Source organism: Cydia strobilella, chromosome 10 (assembly GCF_947568885.1).
Source record: "Cydia strobilella chromosome 10, ilCydStro3.1, whole genome shotgun sequence".
Taxonomy (NCBI): Eukaryota; Metazoa; Arthropoda; class Insecta; order Lepidoptera; family Tortricidae; genus Cydia; species Cydia strobilella.
In genome coordinates, this window is record NC_086050.1 from 12,101,185 (window position 1) to 12,124,759 (window position 23,575).

The 23,575-nt window shown below is 38.0% G+C and overlaps 1 protein-coding gene across 1 annotated transcript in view; it reads left to right on the forward strand.

Annotated features, from left to right (window-relative positions):
- LOC134744551 (monocarboxylate transporter 10-like) overlaps positions 1-23,575 on the forward strand; it is a 202,557-nt gene that overhangs the window by 6,188 nt on the left and 172,794 nt on the right. Inside the window, exons 2-3 of the mRNA XM_063678380.1 lie at positions 20,781-21,455; positions 21,776-22,008. Of these exons, the coding sequence (XP_063534450.1) occupies positions 20,836-21,455; positions 21,776-22,008 (853 nt within the window). The 5' untranslated portion in view covers positions 20,781-20,835. The remainder of the gene's footprint in view (positions 1-20,780; positions 21,456-21,775; positions 22,009-23,575) is intronic.

The window sequence follows — 23,575 nt, forward strand, 5'->3', positions numbered from 1 at the left end:
TTGGAGACATTAAAATGTAATTTATTAACTTCACTCCATTTAGCCACCGCATCTATATCCCGCTGCAACGCCTCACAGTCGCTTATTTCGCCGACACCCAGGAAGAGTTTGAGGTCGTCTGCAAACAATAAACACTTGGCAGTGGTTACAACTTCCGGCAAGTCATTTATCATGATTATGAATTGCGTCGGACCTAGGGTGCTTCCTTGGCTCACTCCAGATCGGGTGAAATACGCCTTCGACTCGCATCCAGCAACCTTGACCACCTGACACCGATCCCTTAAGTAATTTGCGAAGAATTTAAGAAGCTTTGGCGAGAAACCTAGTGAAGCACACTTCTGCAAGAGGATGTCGTTATCAACTAGGTCGTTTGACCTTAAAATCAAAATACGCGGCGTCAACCTGGTGGCCCGCGTCCATTTCTGCGGAGACATAGTCGACAAAAACTGTGTGGGTGGTGGAAGTCGAGCGTCCCCTACGGAACCCGTGCTGGCCGTCAGCAAGCTGGGTGGAAATCTGATGGCTAATTTGACAGTCTATCATCGATTCAAAAAGCTTGCCAAAGACAGACAGGACTGCTATGGGTCTATACGTTTCTACTTCCGTATTACTTGAACCACTCTTAGGTACAGGAGTGACTAGATTTCTTCCATACGCCAGGATAGACTGCACATTTCAACGCTAGGTTGTAAATATGCAAGAGCGGATCCTCTAAAGCGGATATGCAGTCCTTTGCGAGATATGGAGGAATGCCATCAAGACCTGTTGCACTGCGCGGCTTAAGTCGCTTAACAGCCTTTCGCAATCCTACGGCGTCCACAATATCTACAGTGACTCGTGCCGCCTGAGACTCTGCATTACTCACCACCTGCATTGCCTCCGCCTCGTCGAGTTGCGGCTCGTCATTATGGAATACCGAGCTAAAGTAGTCAGCAAAAGCATTTGCGGCTCTTTGTCCCGACACCCTCTCACCCTTATAGGTAAATTCGGTCGTCTGATTCCTATTCTTTCGCTTACTCTTTACATAATTCCAGAACCTCGATGGATCTTCTGTAATGTCCTTCTCAAGGTTTCGGAGGTATTGCTGTCATGAGGTCTTGTCGATGAGGAATTTAACACGGCTTCTATAGTAGCGGTACAGTTCTCGATTGAAATCCAATCCAATTTCTTTAAATTTTCAAAAATGAAAATGTTTGTTATGTATATTGTGGATTATTTCCGGCGTGTACTATGATGGATATACATAGCGCTTAGGGGCCGACTTCTTCTTCAGTGGTACACAGTTACTAATACATTCGTTTAACTTTGCGTAAAACAATTCAGTAGCTGCATCCACACATTGTGTACTGAGAACCTCACTCCAGTCTATGTTTGCTATGCTCGAATATAGTGCCCTAAAATCAGCCTTACGAAAATTCTATGGTGGATTCTCGATAGCACTTAGTGGTAGGGGAGGGGATGGCAGTTGTTCGTACTTGCCACGACGCAGTGCTAATGTTGCCTCGAGTGGCGGATGATATGCGTCTGGGGGCACCAGGGCATCCACTTCTCCCGTCCGTTTAAGTACTATTTTTAAATAGCGGAAACTATCTACATAGACTATAGAATACTGAGCGTTACTTCCGTCAGAAAAAAAATCTGACGCGCCTCTAGTCGCGCCTAAAGAAGTTTTACTAAAAGTATGTTACAAGAAATCTTTTATATTTCAAACGACACACTGCCTGTGTGGCTACCACCAGTTTGGCACTGACATAAACGCTATCGAGAAAGTAACTACTTTCTATGCATCTCGCTCGTACTCGCATATCAGTACGAGCGAGATGTATAGAAAGTAAATTACGTAGACGTTAGCATATATGTCAGTTTTGACACTGTCAGTCTCATGGTATGGGTACTAGTCGTGTTTGACGGTTTTACATATTTATTTAGGTATTCAATGTAATTTAAAAATAATATTTAATAGATATCGTTATTGTTACTTAACATCTTAGTCGTGGATTATCTTCTCCATTCAACTTATATATTCAGTTCTTCAAGCATTATTATATCGAATGTTTACAATCTTTTACATCAACAAACTTGAATGTTAGGTAGGTACACTGAACAAAAATGATAACGAGTATTGTCGTTTGGCAAGATCGCAAATCGGTCGTTTTTGAACATAAATAAGTAAAACTAAACCACTTGACTAAGTTCGAGCAACCGAGAAAACCTCAAAATCGAAATGCACGTTATATTATTCCTCTACGTAAACATTTCTCCCACAGAACATCATTTCTCCTATACCAAAAAGCTACCCGGGTTAAAAGTATTTTTCAAGTGCATTAATATTTTAGTTTGAAACTACTTAGTTCGTTTAAAGAGGCTTGGTTTGTGTTATGTTTTAAGAAAATATTAAGTAAAAAAGTTTGATGAGGTACCTACTACGAGTAAAGAATGACTCACGCTAGAACGGCCCGGGCCCGGGCTGAGGAAACCGACACTTCATTTTCTATGACAGCTGACCGGTGATCACGTGATGCTTTCTATAGGAAACAAAGTGTGGGATGCTTCGGCCCGGACCCAAGGCTATTCTAACGTAAGTCATGCTTAAACTAACATGAAATGAAAAATATTATCCGGCAGTGGATAACGCGAAAACATAACGAGAGCACAGAATAAATAGTATTATCATAACCACAACGGCCACGCACCGCCCCGCCCCGATTCGAATTACCTCGCCCGCGAAAGCAGATTGACGACCTTTTGCCGACCGCTCAGTACTGTTTTTAAGCAACTTACTCGCACAATGACGCATGCCGCGTGTACACACGTACCGATGCCGTTCACACATAGAAACGCAAGTGATTTTTGATGTATAGCGTGTCCGCCCTGTGACGACAGAGCCACGGTGACAGGGTGTTTTAAAGTGTCGCTACCAGACGAATTAGGACTTGTGTGAACGCGAGGGGGTTCGCTATTCATGGCTATAGTATCTTTAGGTATTTAAAAGAATGTAAACAAACCACAATTAGGTATTTTATTGGGCAAGTAAATTCTTCAAGTCAATAAATTTAACTCGATGTGCCAAAACTTACAGAAGTTTTACTACGACGACTTGCTCAACATAACAACGAAGCTGCTATAATCGTGCTATTTTGTTAATAAGAATATACCTATCGGGATGATTTGATTATGCAATAGTAATTTAGTTTTGTAATATATGCTATTACTTCACCCTCGCTGGACCTGGATCGCACCACATGGAAACGTCAAAAACGAAATTGATTATATTCTTTCATCCGATAGGACTTTAATAACAAACGTATCCACTATCAACAAATTCAAATTTAGTTCTGACCATAGACCAGTAAGAGCACAATTGAAATTCAATATCAAAATTCATCGCAAACAGCTATATCTGAAAAAGATAAGACGATTAAACAAAGACACGCTCATTTCTAATCACGATAAATTCAACATAGAGTTACGAAACAGTTTCGATGCATTTAATAATAACACAAATACTCAACCCGATGTACAAATACAATATGATACCATTATAAACAGTATTAAATCAGCTAGCAACAAAATAAAACCAATCCGGAAAAATAACAATAAACTAACAAAGGACACGTTGCAGTTGATAGAGGACCGAGAACACTACAAACATAACAGGGAACAATATAATACCATAGATAGACAGGTAAAAAGAAGTATCAGGCGCGATATACGGAATTTCAACACGAAACTCGTTGAAATAGCATTAACCACACATTCATCTCTTAGAACAGCCAAGCAAGGTATAAATAAAGTTAAACCCTGGATAACCAGCCTTCGAGATGAAAACGGGAAAAAATGCAGCAGTAGGGACCAAATTACAGACATATGCACTAAATATTATAAAAATCTTTATTCCTCTGACATTTTATTATCACCATCCAATAATAGTAATTCCTGTCCAGATAATATACCCCATATAACCGGTGGTGAAGTCAATGCTGCTCTCAAGAGCATGAAGTACCAGAAGAGCCCTGGGGACGACGGTGTCACAACCGAAGCACTTAAAACAGGAAAAACGACCTTGTTACCATATTTAACAAAAATTTTCAACTCAATTTTGTATAGCGGTAAAATACCTCCTAAATTATGCCACTCAAATATAGTACTTCTGCACAAGAAAGGCGATAAGTCTGATATAAACAATTACAGGCCCATTAGTCTTACCTCCCATATCTACAAACTGTTTATAAAGGTCATAGAAAATAGAATTGCCCCACTGCTAGATAAACATCAGCCACCCGAGCAAGCCGGTTTCCGGCCTAGTTTCTCCACAACCGACCACCTCCATACTTTAAATCAATTAATAGAAAAGTCCAACGAGTTCAGCGTGCCTCTATACCTTGGTTTTGTAGATTATAGCAAAGCATTCGACAGCGTCAAACACTCCGCTATATTTTCCGCCATGCAGAATCAGGGTGTAGACCCGACATACGTTGGACTCGTTGGAACAATTTATAATAACAGCACAGCCAACATTAAATTACACGCACCTGGTCCTATATTTAAAATAGAGAAAGGCGTTAAACAGGGCGACCCGCTGTCTCCTAAACTGTTCACCAGTTGCCTAGAGGAGATATTCAAAAAGCTGGCGGTCTCGTGGGAAGGATTGGGCATTGTCGTCGGTAATAAACGGTTAACTAACCTGCGTTTTGCCGACGACATCGTCCTTTTCTCCCACACGGCATCTCAACTACAACACATGCTACAAGATCTCAGCACAGCGAGCCTTGAGGTTGGACTCACAATGAACAGAGCGAAAACTCAGTTGATGACCAATGGAGCAAAACACAGGGTCACGGTAGATGGGCAGGATATACAGTATGTTGATGAGTACATTTACTTGGGCCAGATAGCCTCCTTCGAAAACAGGCAAACCATAGAGGTCAATAGACGTATTGACAACGCCTGGAAGAGCTTCTGGTCCATGAAGGCGCTATTGAAGGGCGACCTTCCCCTGTGTCTCAAGCGCAAACTCATCGACATGTGTATCCTGCCTATCCTAACCTACGGTGCTCAAACATGGTCATTAACTGAGGCGTTAAAGTCCAAACTCAAGGTTTGCCAGCGAGCGATGGAGCGCAGTATACTAGGTGTTCGCAGAACTGATAGAATCAGAAACACGGAACTGCGCTCCAGAACTCGAGTTGTAGATGTAGGTGTCCAGACCGCTAAGCTTAAGTGGGACTGGGCTGGGCATGTCTGCCGCATGCACCCTGAAAGGTGGGCCAAAATGGTTACCGAGTGGGACCCACGGAACACCATAGATGGTGCTGGCCGGGGTGCAGGCAGGCCGAAAAGGAGATGGCGGGACGACTTAGACGCTTTTTATCCGAATTGGCGGGACACTACAAACGACAGGGTCGAGTGGAGGAAACGAGGGGAGGCCTTTGCCCAGCAGTGGGACACTAAATTAGGCTAGTAAAAAAAAAAAAAACTTCACCCTAGTAAAGAACCAAAAGCGAGATCGAATATTTAGCCATTTGACAGGATTCAGGCATTTGAACTGTCTGTTCCTGTTCTGTGTCCTGTGTGTCCTCTTCACGGCTAAACGTCTGAACCGATTGAGACGAAACTTGATATGGACATCCTTTGAGTCCCCGGGACCGACATAGGATAGTTTTTATTACGAAAATTATATTATCATTTTACGTTGACGTAGTTGCTTGTTGATTTATATCTGATTAGTGATTATTATGTAAACGTCAACTATTTTCCAGTTCTGTCTAATTTGGCTGACTGTTCTGTTGTATCCCTCCGTGTTAAAAGAACATTGTTGATTAAATCGTTTAAGTTAGGTCTAGGTATAGCGTTAGACCAAGCTAACAATTCCACGTTGTGCCATCAAATTCGCTGCAGAGTTAGCTTAGTCTAACTCTAATCTTTCTACAGTTCGCGTAGATCTGTTTGTAAGTGTAAGGATCGCGTCACATAGCGCTCGGTTAAGGCAACCTGACACGTCATAATAAATTCAGTGCGCAGGGACGGCAGACGACAAATTCTAAAAGATTTATCGCGACGACGCAACTTATATTGACAAAAGGTATATTTCATCCCACGTTTGCCTCTTAGTTCGTGGTAATGGAACAAAGGCTTCAATGTAACGTATAGAAAGACTACACCCGCTTACCCGCATATTGCAAATTAAATTACATTTTTAAATAAATTTGTGAGAAAGTGTTTACCTACGCGTGCGCAAAAGTAAAACGGGGCTATTTGGCATAGTTTTAATATTAAAACCGGCCAAGTGCAAGTCGGACTCGCGTTCCAAGGGTTCCGTACATTACACAATTTAAACAATGTATTTTTTATGTGAAATGTAAGTGAAATGTCTTTAAAAAACCCGTAGGGGTCGGATCTAAAACTAAGTAATTAAGTCCGACTCACGCTTGACTACACATTTCTAATAGGTTTTTCTGTGATCTATAGGTAAAGAACTATTTTGTGTATTTTTTTCAAAATTTTAGACCCAGTAGTTTCGGAGATAAAGGGGGGGAATGGTCATATTTTGTATATTTTCTTGAATAACTTCTAAACTCTTTATCCTAAAATTATAAAAAAACCTGTATTTAAGTTTCTCACGATGAGCTCTTTCATTTGATATGTAACACGATATAGTTTGAAAAACTATTTTTTAATTTTCTCATTTACCCCCCAAAATGGTTTCCATATTTGAATTTTATTTGTTTACGTTACATGTCCATCTTTGGGTCACAAACTTACATATGTATACCAAATTTCAACTTAATTGGTCCAGTATTAGTTTCGGAGAAAATAGGCTGTGGCAGACGGACAGACAGACACACGAGTGATCCTATAAGGGTTCCGTTTTTTCCTTTTTCGGTACGGAACCCTAAAAATATTTATAAATCACTATTTTTAGTCACTCACTATCGAACACTTTATCTTTTTAGTATATAAAACCCATACTTCTCGTAAGTACCCATGCTTGAATTCATCATCATCCTCCTCGCGTTATCCCTGCATTTTACCACGGCTCATGGGATGGAGCCTGGGGTCCGCTTGACAACTAATCCTAAGAATTGACGTAGGCACACGTAATTTTACGAAAGCGACTGCCATCTGACCTTCCAACCCAGAGGGGGAACTAGGCCTTGTTAGGATTAGTCCGGTTTCATCATTTCTTTTGTGTTTTTCCTTCACCGAAAAGTGACTGGTAATTATCAAATGATTTCGTAGGTACATAAGTTCCGTAAAACTCATTGGTACGAGCCGGGGTTTGAACCCGGGCTCGTACCGCGACCTCCGGATTGAAAGAATAGAATGAATAGAATAGAATAATATTTTATCCGTAAGCACAAACAAACAAGACATACGCACGAGAAAAACGCAAGCTCTTACCGCTAGGTCACCAGCGCTTTCCTCCCATGCTTGAATTATTTACACAAATGGAGTAATAATTTCTGAAGAGATGTTTTGAATAATCACGCGGTTGGGGCTTTATGGAAATCAATGGGTCTCTCAAGGAATTAAAAACAGCTTAACCCTTTTTTTTACAAATCTCGGGTCAAAAAACACACACCAAAAAAAAAAAGATTTAGGAAAATCCAAAATGTGCACCCCTATATTATTTATTATCAATATAAGTACCACTTTTGACAGCAGTAAATCAATAAAAAAAGAAATATTGAATATAAATTCTATTATAGTCCAGCCGAGAAAGAATATTTTTAATTTTCTGTCTAAAAGGTGTTTTTACAAAAAATACTTCTTTAGGCGTATTTGGTAACTCTATTGTGTTTTTTAAATCAACAGGCATGAATAGCAGTATCAATAAGTACTAACTTTCAAAAGTTCTTCGTTACATTCTCATTAAAACAAATGAAACGTAACTTATACTTCTTTAGCGCCACTTGCACCACCTAAGGATTCACTATATTATTATGATATGAAACATGGTATCTATGTCAATCACACATTGAAAGGTTTAAATAAAAATGCAATGAACATTACAGGACTCCATAGTCACTTAACAATATTTAAAGTTGCAAACTATGACGCCAAATAGGTAGGAAAGTAGGTATATACAAAAAACCGGCCAAGTGAGAGTCGGACTCGCGCACGAAGGGTTCCTAACAAGTACACAAAAAACGGCAATAAAGTCACGTTTTTGTTGTATGCGAGCCCCACTTAAATATTTTTATTTTATTCTGTTTTTAGTATTTGTTGTTTTAGCGGTAACTAAAATACAACATTTATGACAATTTCTCACGGTTTATGAGATACAGCCTGGTGACAGAGACACGGACAGTGGAGTCTTAGTAATAGGGTCCCGTTTTAACCCTTTGGGTACGGAACCCTAAAACTGCATGTCACAGCAGGGATAGCATTGCATCTCCAAGTCATATGATAATTATAAATTTACCTATCTATAAGCATTAAATATTTATCCATAACTTATAGGATTGTTCATTAGAGAGAAATGCTCAATGTTTGCACCAAACCGCTGGCGCTCGGAATAGCCGACATTCCAGGGAAGAATGTGTTTACCCTACTCTGGAGCAAAATAAGGACTTTGTGTGCCTGCGGTTATAATAAAACACTTTTTATTAAAAGCTGCCAGTAATTAAAAATATTGTAGTTAGTGCGAGTTTTCATTTACCTACTTGTATTTTTCTTTGTTCTAGTGCATTAAAGTATTTATGATGGTATACCGAGCTAATACAAAAATACTAGTTTATCCAATTTTACAAAATCTGTTGACATCACTGTACCTAACGTTAATATTTTTTACGTGAATAGGTACACAGTTCGTTCCACACAGTGACCAGTGACTGCTTATGTTATAAAAAGATTGGTAAGTACCTACATAAATGTATTCATATTAAAAAACAGTTGTCTAAAATACCCCTTCACTCCCAAGCTTTCCCAATTTGATAATATATCCAAGTTTTTAATGAGGTTATAAGCTATCAGCTGATTTGTATCCATTTTTGAACAATAAACAGCTATATTTATTCACATGTAAACACTTTAAAGTTTCAAAATATTTATCAGTACGGTTTTTACTCACTATTATTTTTAGTCGCTTTTGGCGACATAAAACCGTACTGATAAATATTTTGAAATATGTCTCACGATAGTTTAAGTGCGACTTTAAAGTTTGATTAGCTTTATCTACAACTTAGTTAATAATCCAATGAGAATTTGGGAAATCCTTCAAGTTTGTGTCAAACTTTAACAATCGCGAGAGAATTCGGCGAACTCCGAGAAATGAGTCCTGCCTTCACGATCTCTCATTCTTTCACGGATCTGGAGTGGGACTCGACTTTGATTTTTAACAACAGCTCATGACATTACCAATGAGGTGATATGGTCTTAATGTCCAGAAGTATTGGCTTAAAATTACGTTAGGATGAAGATTGTTACTGCTTTGGTGCTGGGCATTGACGCGGGTCATGTCACTGTCATTTCGTTGGTACTATTTCAACCCATCAATTGCGTCGCTGCCGTTGACGCATTAGATGCTGCATTTCGTGGTCAGAATGTACTACTTACTACACATTTCATCTAGGAGATTGACAATTGCAGCAGTAACGCAGCACCAGCAGCGCTGCTGAAGTTACTATCCGAATGAAACCTTTATTCTCACCTTTTTCTACAATAGTAACCTATTAGCGCGTTGTATGCTTTGCTATGTTGCTCACATGCCAATCCATACAGGGATAAGTTCGCCTTTGTTGTATTTAATTTACTCTGTAACTGTGTTTCTTGTGTTTTTATTTATATGTACAATAAAGTATATACATACATACAAACATACATACATACATACATACATACATACAAAAATACATACATACATACATACATACATACATACAAACATACATACATACATACAGAATATGTAAGTGTAGTAACATATAGCGGTAATAGGAATTCCCATCCCCAAAACTTTACTACGATTGCAAATCAACAATTACAAAATGGTTAAAATCAAAAAGCTACGAGGAAATAGAAGACTTACAAAAATAAACAAAATACTAAATACTATATCTTACTAGAGATTCACACATCAACTTACGTAATTGTATACATATGTTACATTACTTAAACTAGTACATAAAATGTTACTGTTTAAGTAATGTAACATATGTTACTGTTAATTTAAGGAAGAGCGGTGTTGCCCAACACAGGCAAATTTTGCTTACCGGGCAGCACTATCCCTACTTATAAACACCTGTATATTTTACGAAAATAAATATATATTTTTTTTTAATTTTTAGGGTTCCGTACCTAAAAAGGAAAAAACGGAACCCTTATAGTGCGTCTGTCGGTCTGTCTGTCCGTCTGTCGCAGCCTATTTTCTCCAAAACTACTGGACCAATTAAGTTGAAATTTGGTACACATATGTAAGTTTGTGACCCAAAGATGGACATGTAACGTAAACAAATTAATTTTAAACACGGGGGCCACTTTTGGGGGGTAAATGAGAAAATTAAAAAATAAAGTTTGTCAAACTATATCGTGTTACATATCAAATGAAAGAGCTCATTGTGAGAATCTCAAATATATTTTTTATATAATTTTAGAAGAATCAGTTTAGAAGTTATTCAAGAAAATAGGCAAAAAATGACCCACCCCTCCCTTTATCTCCGAAACTACTGGGCCAAAAATTTTGAAAAAAAAAAACAAAATAGATCTTTACCTATAGATCACCGGAAAACCTATTAGAAATGTGCAGTCAAGCGTGAGTCGGACTTAATTACTTTTGTTTTTGATCCGACCAATACGGGTTTTTTAAAGACATTTCGCATAAAAAATACATTGTTTAAATTGTGTAATGTACGGAACGGAACCCTAGGAACGCGAGTCCGACTCGCACTTGCCCGGTTTTTTTAATCTCAATAACAAGCAACTAATAAAAAACAAGTATATGCGCTAAAGAAACTGATGAGGCAAACATGTAATAAGATTTGCAAGAAAAGTTGGAATAACACCCTTGATTTTTCTAAAACTTTCCTTTTTATTCATCGTCATCGTTAATTCTTTAAAGATCTGTCACTTAAAGAAGTCGAATACTGTTCCCGTCTTTTTGGTAACTTTGTCAGAACGTTTTGTGAAGTTTTAAGCAAGCTTTCTAAGTACTTTTAAGCGCTGTTAAGGTACGAAATTGATGTAGATTCTGTATAAAGAGCGTAAAGGATGGTTTTTTAGTTGTCAATCACATTGTCCGATCGAGCGCTCTTAGACTAACACACAGCACTAGCTCTAACCACATTAGCTCTTTTGTAAATTTAACAAAAAATAAATCTAACAGAGATCTATCCCATATTTATCAGTCATCTAGGTACCAGACTTATATTGACCGGGATATAGACTTGTTCACGGGTGACAGTCACCCGTGAACAAAATGCATGTAACTGCGTCGAAATATCGGTAGCTCATAAACAATACAAAAGGTAACCACGGTCTATATCCCGATCAATATAAGTTTAGTGAAACTAACCGTGAATCATTCAAAACTCTTAATTACCAATCAACAAATTATAATCAACATTATAATCTATCACATACACACGAGTTCACACGATTGTTAACGTTATTAGCAGTTAAAGGTAGGTTCTTTAATTGAATGACAAGCTCAAAATGTGATGAAGGATGACGCGAAATTTAGGCTTAAATATATTTAAATCGAAAAAAAACGAGTTACTTAAACACAACTACGAAATTGTCAGTAAGTTATTGGTAAATTTCGTAAAATATTTCCATTTAGGATTAGAATTTCACACTGTTTATTATTATTTATTATCTAGACACGTGTTCGACTGAATTCCAAGAAAAACCTAGCAACTTTTCCATATCCATAACTTTGTTCCCACTAAATTAACATGTATTACGGACTAGAGAAAACACGAATTAAGCAACTTTTAAGTGAAAACAAACAAAGAAAGGATAGACGAGTGTAGTGATGTGCATAAATATTCCCCAAAATGAAAATATTAAGAAATACAATAAAGTTATATTCTAACTGGTTTGAATTCTGTATGTTAAGGCTACTACTGCAGGCGGCACTTCTAAAAGTCTTGCGGGCACATAAATTTGCAGCTTCCGGTTCAGTCAACTCTTAATAACAATTTTTATGACTTTAAAGTAACTTTAAAAAACAACTTGTACTTTCCTGATTCAATAAACAAGTTACTTCACTAACTCTCCCTATAAGCAACGGAGTAGTTTCATAACAAATACTTATCTACTTATTTAAAAACCGTTTCACTTCCCTTGTCTCCACTTGATACAAATAAAATTTCCAGTGACGATTATTAATTATCATAAGAACGATTATTAAATATCATAGGAACACCATAGATGGTGCTGGCCGGGGTGCAGGCAGGCCGAAAAGGAGATGGCGGGAGGACTTGGACGCATTTTATCCGGACTGGCGGGAAACTACAAACGACAGGGTCGAGTGAAGGAAACGAGGCTTTGCCCAGCAGTGTGACACTAAATTAGGCTAGTACAAAAAAAAGAATGTGTTACTTTACATATTCCGTCAGAAAATTATAAGTAACATAAGAAAGATCACATCACTAGAAGCGCGAAGACCGCGCATTTCCCACTTTCGGCAGAAACATAATTTGTTGACATAATGGAAGGCACGAGGCCCTCTCTCGTGACCGTGAACTCGAGGCGAACAAGAGGGACTTCGTTGACTTAATTCTGTGGTCATTAAGATTATCCAGAAAAAACGTACTTACATACTTGATTACTTTCTAAGATTCTGCGCTGAATCGGCTTTTTCTTTTATAATTGACTAGTAAATAGTAATGAGTTAATTCTAAAATCATACAATAAGGTTTTCGAGAGAAATTTACACATCTTGATTTTATTTTGAGCAAGCAAAGCGTGTAACGTCTAAAGAATCTTAATATTTGTTTAAAGGGAAGTGCGAATTGGAGGGCTTCAGGTTAAAAGATTTAGACAGCAGCTTCCGTCTTGTTAAGCTTTAAGATTTAACTGTAGTTTCTGCTTATGCTTACTTAATACACCATTTAAGCGTAGTTAGATAAACTAAGAAATAACCAGAGTGAAGTGAACATAGAAGGATGAGACACGTGGATAACAAAAATCTTACCTCGCGCGCAATATGTATACTGTCGCGACGCACTCGTGCTGAGCCTACTGGCTTAGTAAGAGCCCTCAGTTCTACATTCAATATTTAACTCTCGATTTTAAATCATCCTTTCCCGATGTTTATGAGGACGTCTACATTAATTCGGGAATGCTATTTTAATCCACCTTGGTTTATCTGTTCATTTATTGATATACGGATCTATTATTAGGAAAAGTCGCGCTGTATCTATACTAATAAGATTGGTGCTGTAGACGAATATAAATTGAAGTTTAGAACGTATAGGGTGAACGTGTGTTAACTTAATTTGTTTGTTTTTCTCTACCTTAAACGAAATGGAACCATTCCGGTACATTCCTAAGACATGGAATGGATTTCAGTATACCGAAAACCCATGTTGAAACTATTGTTTTTAGGGTTCCGTACCCAAAGGGTAAAAACGGGACCCTATTACTAAGACTCCGCTGTCCGTCTGTCCGTCTGTCCGTCTGTCAGTCTGTCAGTCTGTCACCAGGCTGTACCTATCTCATGAACCGTGATAGCTAGACAGTTGAAATTTTCACAGATGATGTATTTCTGTTGCCGCTATAACAACAAATACTAAAAAGTACGGAACCCTCAGTGCGCGAGTCCGACTCGCACTTAGCCGGTTTTTTAATTATATGTATCTACATATATTTCATTATCAGCCCTACTCTATGCGTGTTTAACTTGTTAATGGCACTTTCATATAAACTTTTACTTCCTGATCACACGCTCTTAGTATGGGAAGATTTCCCAAACAAAATTATCGTTATGTTACCAGGTTTACCAGGTGTACCAGGTTTATTACGCATACTTTTTTTGTATTAATAAGTTCCACATTTTATGTAATGTACATTATTACATACAAATATTATTAATTAAGCACTATTATGACTAAGTCATCATCATTACTTTACAACAAAGTTCGGGCTATATCTTAGGAACAAGCTTTCCCATTGCGGGAAAATCATCTCTTAATAATTTATATTTGGTGTTTGTGGTTTGTATATTTTGTTGTCGAATTCAAAGCCTATAAGGCCTAGGCAAAACCTAGTAAATAAAATATCAATATCAGCACTTATAGTAACTATTCCTGTTCTTGTTCCTCTTTCTCTCATTACTGAGGTTCGCGACCACACGTATTGCGTGCGTTTAGTTTTGTGACGAAACACGTGTCGTTTGATGTTAACTGTCATTTCTGTGACGGCCGTTAACCGGCCGTTAAAGATTGAAAACGCCCAAATATATTTTTCTAAAACAAAAATGAGCGGTCTCGCAAAACAAAAGAAAACGTGAACCCTCGGTCGTCAGTAATCTAATTTGAATATGAGAATTAATCACAGCCCGAATGCCACAGTCATATAGCCACAGAGCTCAGCGCGTTCACCCGAATAATAAATAGATTCTTCCATGCCAACACCCCCTAGCCGCAATTCTACATTGTTTTTTAATAGCTAACCCAAAAATGTTATTTGAAGAGATCGCGCGTTAGTGATACTGATAAGGTTCCCTGTTTGTTACTAGTGTTTACGAGTAGGTATACGTGTGTATGTACAAATCTATTTGTATTAAATATTGCTATTAAGTATTCGTATGATACGGCCGATCTTACGAATGTATCTACATTAATTTGTATGTACTATGTTATATGCTGGTATTTAAGTTTTTTTCTCTTGGCATGAATTATATTAGTCACTACTTTTTACCTACTACGACTACTATGTTCTTTACCCACTATAGAAAATAAATGAATACTTATTGAATAGTTGATTTTATTCAATTACCGACTAAGGTATCATAATGGTATCATTGGGGTGATCTGACAGATGTACATTACGGGTAATTAATAGTCGATAACTGGGTGTCGGTCATTGGAGATTCAGTGTCGATGACTGGAGATTTATAACCATTTTCCTTTTTTTAGATTTTCTTCTAGCCTGTGTATAGTTAATAAAAATAATACACCCTAGATAAGTCTCAAGAATATACCTTACCATACTCAATCGTTACTCTTGGCTTAATGATGACTAAACTCTTAATTTTATCGAGAACCCCACTATCTCCTAAAAGTGTCAATCACTGGTGCCATTACGCTACATATGATTGAAATAATAGCACGAATGTGGGTCAACATGCGGTAAAAATACATGGATCCTATTAGAGGAACGCTGAACCTAACAGAATTGTTTTATTTTAAAGCTTATATACTAAATAAATGCCCGTCTATACTCCAAAAACATATTTCGGATGGCATACATTTACATAAATTATTAGAGCGGATAAAACTAGTTAATACCCTTCAGTCAACTGCATGAGCCATGATAACCGTGCCAAAAATGAACAGTTGGTATAAAAGCTGGTTCCTTGTTAGAAATTTGTATCAACCATCATCGTAACCACATCATTTATGTATTATACGCGTAAATACGTGTAATTAAAATGTGCTACGTGGTAAGTCAAACAAAATTAGCTTTCGTCTCCCGGTGCCATCATACGCCACATTCATACAGCGTTAGGCTCTCACACAGTAAGTATTTATATCTGCAACATAAAGTTTAAGCGATAATAAATTTACGAATTTGGATACCGACTGCGTCATCTTCAACCATTAATTAAAATAAGTAAGTTAAAATGGGTCGTCAGATTCGTACGAGTAGCTGCCTCAGACGTTCCAATTACTCTAACAGCGTGCAGCGGTACCATTGCAGACATTACATACTATGCTGAATCGCCAACGAGTTTTGCTGCATCAGGTACATCCTTAACAATAAGTAGTTAGTCAATTTAAGATTAAAACTCCTAACAGGATTGCGATTATGATTTTTATTGTCCGAAATAAACTGAAAAATATATTCTCATATTATTCATTTCTTCGTAATAACAAATATTCCTCCTTTTTCCATTAGAATACGATACTGATATGTCCAATCACTATATTTGTTACTCCCTGTATTTATTGCTAACATTAAATTCAATCAGTTACATAGTTACATCTCGTTACCGTAATATAGCGTATATTAGCGTATTTGAGTAAGGGGTAGTGAGTAGGCCTTGGCACGCAAAATCCGAGATATTTTACGGTAGAACGATTTTATGCAAATTTGATTTCTTGTGACCCTAACTAAAAATCAATCATTCAAATTGAACAATTTCGTCAGTTTCGCTGATATAAAATTTTTTCATTTAAATACGTAAATCATTGTCAAAAGTCGTTACTAAATCGTTACATGATTTAATCATTTCTCGGCATCGCAGCTTTCGTGATTGATTGGCAGGTACGCAAAGAAGCCAAAATAGATTCGATTGACCTCCAAGATGACACTTGAAGGATCCTTTTAATCTTGTACGGGTAGATTTAATCATCCTGTAGATATGTTGAGTTACTGATGGCGAGTGAGATTTCCAGAGCTCCCGAAAATATACTTTCCACCTGCCTTATTTCCCTTAGCTGTAAACATAGTGAATCTTATAAAGCGAAGGCATCGTCAAGAGGCAAGAGGTAGGTAGGTATGGGTAGGTGTAATTGAACTTGTAAACTTATGACAGGTCTCAATTCGACAACAATGTGCGTCTCACTCGTACCAAATACATAGACATTCAAACGCATAAGTAAATGTCACCGCGTCCACTTGAAACCAGATCATTCGTACACTAGTTTGCCATTATCCTAGAATATCTTTTTTTAGGGTTCCGTACCCAATGGGTAAAAGCGGGACCCTATTACTAAGACTCCGCTGTCCGTATGTCCGTATGTCCGTCTGTCCGTCTGTCCGTCTGTCCGTCTGTCCGTCTGTCCGTCTGTCCGTCTGTCCGTCTGTCCGTCTGTCCGTCTGTTCGTCTGTCTGTCTGTCACCAGGCTGTATCTCATCAGCCGTGATAGCTAGACAGTTGAAATTTTCACAGATGATGTATTTCTGTTGCCGCTATAACAACAAATACTAAAAAGTACGGAACCCTCGGTGCGCGAGTCTGACTCGCACTTGGCCGGTTTTTTTAATATTTGGAGACAATCTTATACATAATTACATAATATACCCATTCATTAGAACAATATATTGGCATATAAAAGCGAATGAATTATGGAATGTATTGGCAATTTTAGAATAAACTTTTTTAAAGGCAGTCATAAATGTTGACCCAATTTTTGAGCTTCGTCAAAAATCTAGTTCGAAATCGCCGCCGCCGGGTCGGTTGAGCTTTGAGCTCGGCGAAATGTAAGCAGATCAGTTCTAGTGTTCTATTTTTCAGTCCGAAAACAGTGGACTAAAACTGCAATTTACTAGGTACCGTCTTTGGCGAACCACGAGTTTGGATCCTATTGTGTTTTTAGGTTTTTGCTTGCATGATATTTAGATACAGCGTGACTATAAAACATAAAACTTGTAAATATTTAAGGTTTTTATATTTTCATATTTTTCATATTTATTTATTGCAACCATGGTATTACATTACATAACGGAGGATAAATTCTGAATAGGTTCACATGGGCCCTGTGAGGGCATGGCAATATTAATACTAAATCTAAAATCTATGTACATAATTTCAAATAATTAGGTATAATAAATCGAAGTAGGATTAAATGAAATAATCGACAATAACTTAAATTGAAATAATGATTGGTAATCAATACCCCATGAATAAAATAATAATAAAAGAAAGTAAAATAAAATAAAAAACACCGGCCAAGTGCGAGTCGGACTCGCGCACGAAAGGTTCCGTAAGTACCATTACGCAAAAACGGCAAAAAATTCACATTTGTTGTATGGGAGCCCCACTTAAATATTAATATTTTAATTTTATACTGTTTTTAGTATTTGTTGTTATAGCGGAAATACTACATCTGTGAAAATTTCAACTGTCTTGAGTGTCTAATAAATAGCTATCACGGTTCATGAGATACAGCCTGGTGACAGACGGACAGACGGGCGGACAGACAGACAGACGGACAGCGGAGTCCCGTTTTTACCCTTTGGGTACGGAACCCTAACAATGAGATATAGTCTATAGATACAATGTTCGTTTCAACAGCAAACATTATATGTATAGAGAACGGTACCAACAGCGCACTATTAAACAACACTTTGCTAAACATTTTATAAGCAGAAAGCCTTTAGAAAACTTCATTGACTTTGCGTCAGATAAAGTAGTTATAATAAAAGTCGCTTAGTTAATAATTATAAACTCTTTTATGTGCTCGAGAAACGTTTTAAACTTGGGGTTTAACTAAGCTAATAAAATAAATAAATATAATAGCCATTTATTTCGACCTCAAATTAAATTTTTTACATTTCTTGTCAAGTTTTAGGAAAAAAAACAAACATGTCAAATTCTTAATTTAAACATAATAATAATAAAGTTCTTTGTCGTATATGTTATTTGGTATTTTTATTGACATCGGTCGACTTGCCTCCCGGCATAGGCCTCCCCTAAGACCTTCCATTCCTCTCTGTTGGTTGCTCTTCTTGTCCATGTGCAACTAAGCTAATAGATAAGATTAATTCACCTTGATGACATTTGTACTTAATATTCAATTAGCTACACGCAGTACACGTAGAGTTAAACCAAGAAAAGTCTGCAGAGGTTTTGACAGCACACGCAGTGCAGGTGTTATTTTAAACGTCAAACTTCTATGAATGTATAAATAACACTGGCACTGCGTGTGCTGTCAAAATCTCTGCAGATTTTCTTGGTCTAACTAGGTATTTGGGAATTGATGATGTTATACATACCTATTTAAAATTCTACCTGTAGAGGTAATTATTATTTGATTCCCTTTACTAAGAACCTTACCCTCATCTTATTAAAACATACACAACATACTGTATAAGTATAACATGTTAAAGAAGAATCCACACCAAAATTAATGAATCTATTCCAAAACTAAGGCCATAGACAACAAGATAGAAATAAATTTCAGGGATCACGGCGCGGATAATAAAAATAATGGATTCAAAATTCAATTGTCTGCAAAGCGATGAGGCAACAAAGGAATCCAAGCATGTAATTACGAACTATGAATGCCTGGCTGGATGAAATGGTGTCTGAAAAGTTCGGTATTTTGCCTGCAATTTACTCCTAATATCGTAGTTCCAATTCAGTTAAAGACATTTTGTTTTTTCAACTTTTAACGCCAGACTCTAATTTTCCATTTGAATACGAAATTCACACATAAAAAATTCAACCATTGTTATTCTAAAAGATAAGTTTCAATTATTTTTTAAATTTTAATCGCATTATGCTACAGTTTGTGCTAAAGGACTTAAAAAACTCCACTAAACCGATGAAGCAAACCTTTGTTCTGTTCGCTGACTTTCATGGAAAACTGTTGTGAAACTTCACAGTTTGAAACTTCAAAACCGTCTCTAAAAATATGTTGTTTCGGTAAAGTTTCGTTGTTTTATATGATGGAAAGTTTTTGTGGTTTCTTTATCGGTATAGTTTTGTAAAGTTTTAGATAAGGATGTGTCCTGAACATAAATAAGCCAGACGTTCGTTAAACCGATTGGCTGCTTTATAAATCTTTGCAATAAACTGAAGGCAAATCAGCAATTAAAGTTCCCGGCGAGATTTAAGGAGAGCCATTTTCGAGACGCCCAAGAATCAGCGTCTGTGATCAGATCCTTATTCCTTATCGGCAACTTAAGTCAACTCACTTCTACTAGAGGTGCATTTGGATTTTGAAAATATCACATGGATTTTAATTTCATCTCAGTGCTTTTCGTTTGCACTTATATATTAGTGCAAGAGGGGTGAACTAAAACTAGCATTTAAATACAATCTTAATATAAACCCGAATGCATCTCGTAGTAATTTAAAATAAATAACTGAAAAAAATATTTAATACTTAGTAAGTATCTCGTGTGATTTAATAGGTAACAGTAAGTTACATTTATTATTAGTATTTTGTGAGATCGTTGCGAAATTCGCGGTCAATAAAGCACGGCATAAGTAATATGTTTTTCTGGTGATTTATTAAGGCTTCACTTTATTTTATTAGACACTGAATAGGTATTACATGGAAAAAAGGTAAACGAGAAAACTTCATCGAAGCGAGCCTATTTATAAACAGGATTGGAATACTGAATTTACAGCTTTGCAAATTGCCAATATAAGTCATTTAATTTCAAGGCTTCCTGCGGCTTATTTTACGTAAATTTTGGCTTTGTAGGTACCTACCTACTAAACCCCTAGGATTAATACTGCGCAGCCTCCTGTATTTTAGTAATCTGTAGATTTCCATAACAGCCTCTTAAAGACAAGTATTATAAACAAGGGTGGCTAAAAAAATAAGTGCATTCGTGGTGCATTCCCATTGCCAGGGAGGTTTTGGGATTATACTGAGCAATTTTTACTATGGGACCTACCACGAAATCGCGGAATTTTTTTTTACCCTCCCATAGAATAGAAAATGGACCAGCCAAAATGTATGAAACAACCAAATTTTTTTTTCGCGATTTCGGGGTTGGTCCCATAGTAAAAGTTGCTCCTGTTGCTGTAAAACATCCCTGGCAACGGGAATGCACTTATTTTTAAGCAGAAGTCGAGCTACATAGGTTAGCTAGCGAGCTAAATAGGTACCTAATATTTATTTATAAATTCTCATAATTCTGTTTTGTTTCAGATTCGCATACCTAATACAATCGGCGTTTGTTTAAAAATGAGACCAGTAAAACACTATGTCGCTTCGCCGGTGTGACAGCTTGCCCACGCGGCTTCGCGACGCTCCCGCCACAGCCGACTCCGTGCTTCAACCGACTCCCACTAAACTACCCGACTCAAACACCGTTCCGAATTTCTGCGAGGCATCCACGCGAGAAGAGGTTATCGCCACTTGGAAATCTCTATACACGGACATCAAAAACATAAAAAATGGTTTTCCGACTAACGACCTGCCAAATCATGGAGGCGCTGAAAAGAAATCCATTACGCACAATTTCATTCCTTCTTTTCCATGCAACAATAAAAACGTGCCGCGAAGAATCACTTATGATAATAGGCAGGGGGTCATCCCTCGAGTGGCCGAACGCAGGTCGTCATTATCGTTGGACACGGGCCAAGCTCGGGAGCAAGGCGTGAGCAGGGCTCGTCGAAGGACTTTGCTGCAGCGTCTTCTCTCATGGAGGACCCCGGATTGCGATTGCTCCGAACGCTGTCCGAGACCTTACCGTCAACAGGAACTTTGTGTATGCAGTGCGACTTGTATGCGAAAACCGGCCAAGTGCAATAAGTATGCGGAAAGAGGCCGATCTAAAAGTGTAGGTTATGAAGCAGCGCGAGAAGTGACTAGGTTTCGACGGTTAGTGTTTATGTAAAGCGTTTATGAGAAGAATTATTTTCTGATTGATTTACCCTGTCGAGTATATTTATGATGTAGCTTTTATTTATATAGGTCGATAACGCAATATTAACTTGCACCGTCGCGGATTTTCCCCCAACAAATCTCTCATACTACCATCTAACGTCTACAAATAATAAACCTCTGTTTACCATGCTTATTTACCATAAGCCGAACTAGGCTACGAAATTTTTACAAAAATAATATATCTATAAATGGCAGATATCAATCAAATCAGGAGATAAATCTTCTCAAGCCCGCTAAAGTGTTATGGTGTATAGGTGCGCGAGTGCTGGTGCAACGGTCGGAGCGGAGACGGCGGCGGCGTTAAGGGCCCGAGCGGCGCTGACCCTCGCTCGCCGCTACTACCCTGAGGGAGGATGGGGCTGGACGATTACTATTGTGGGAACTATTGTGCAAGTGATATCTCATGGGTTGCAGCTTGGTGGTGGCACAGGCGCCATCGCTTGCACGGCAGCATCGAAGTATCGCGTCCCGCCTCTTTATACCCACGGTAAGTTATTTTACAGGCATTTAACTCTTAATTTAATTTAGGGTACCAACCAGTGTATAGCACAAGCCCTGGTATATGTCCAACCGGGGTGAAGTAGTGGAAAATAAACTGTGAATCTGTTATGTCCGAGGCCAAGATCCTCATTGGGTCAATGCGCCTGAGTAGTTTAATTCTTGGATTAATTTCGACTTACATCTTAGCCTCTTCAAATACTCGATATGTTTTATTTTTTATTAAAGTTTGTATTGGTAAGATATAAAGGTAAATGATAGGTAACATTGATACCAAGGTGCGAGATATGGGTGACGTCATAACCAAGCTTAAATGGAGTTGGGCGGGACATGGTGCCATTAGGCAGAGTGATGGCAGGTGGATCAAAATGCATTGACGGATTGGTGGCCGCTTTCGAATGAAAGAAGCGCCTGGCGTCCGTTGGCTCGTTGGGTGGATGACGTTCGAAATATCGCGGGGCACTTTTGGATGAGACTAGCCCAGGACCGGGATAAGTGGCGTACACGAAGCGAGGCCTAATGCTCAGCAGTGGGCGACTGAAGGCTAAAATGATGAACATTGATACCTATCTTCATTATTATTTTAATTAGGTATTTCGTGACACGGCTCAGCCCTAGCGGACAGTAATCTTGCTAAGTACCAAGTATTAGTTCCGCTACAAGGTAACACCCAAGGATAATGTCTAGAATTATATAACAGTATTTCACAGCTCAATTTAGTGTCACCGTTATCCGTCTAACTCTTTAATACTACACAGCCAAATATTTGAAGCAAAGGTAACCAAGCGCTCTTATCAAGCCAATGCTTTGACCAGTACAGTGAGTCATATAATACGCGAATAAAATATCGAATAAATACATTAGGAATAACGACCGTAAAGATACGCACGTGAGTTAAATGTAAAGGCTCACCTCACGTATTCTGCAAATACACTGACCTACTTACAGCCATGTTACATTCAATATCGAATAAATTGCGGCATCGTAAACAGTGATTTTGAATTGCTTTGCATTGCCAACAACTATTAACTGCTACCTAGTATTAATGTAATAATTGAGTGGCTATTTAATGTATTCGTTTGATAATGGTCACAGATCAGAAGTTTAGTGGACATGTTTATTAGCACCTTTGCATTCAAAATTATATGCAGCATACCTTTTCTCTGCAGCTTACTGCCGATACAAATAACAATTATTTCTGATGACTCGTAACACTCATGCAGTTCTAAAGACAGTGACAATACAAACGCCTGTAACCGCCCGTCACGGCGATAAGAAAACTTCGCGTCGCTCACGGCCAATCTGATTAACGACCCCGCTGTCTAACCACTCATCTCGCTTTTTCCGGGTTATGTTCCGAGAACAGATAAACTCCCCTTAATTCCTTGCAAAATTTACGTTGTCACGCTTTCGAAAGGCTTTGGGAGACGTATCCGTATAAAAATGTTTTTTTAGGGTTCCGTACCCAAAGGGCAAAAACGGGACTCTATTACTAAGACTCCGCTCGCTGTCCGTCTGTCTGTCTATCTGTCACCAGGCTGTATCTCATGAACCGT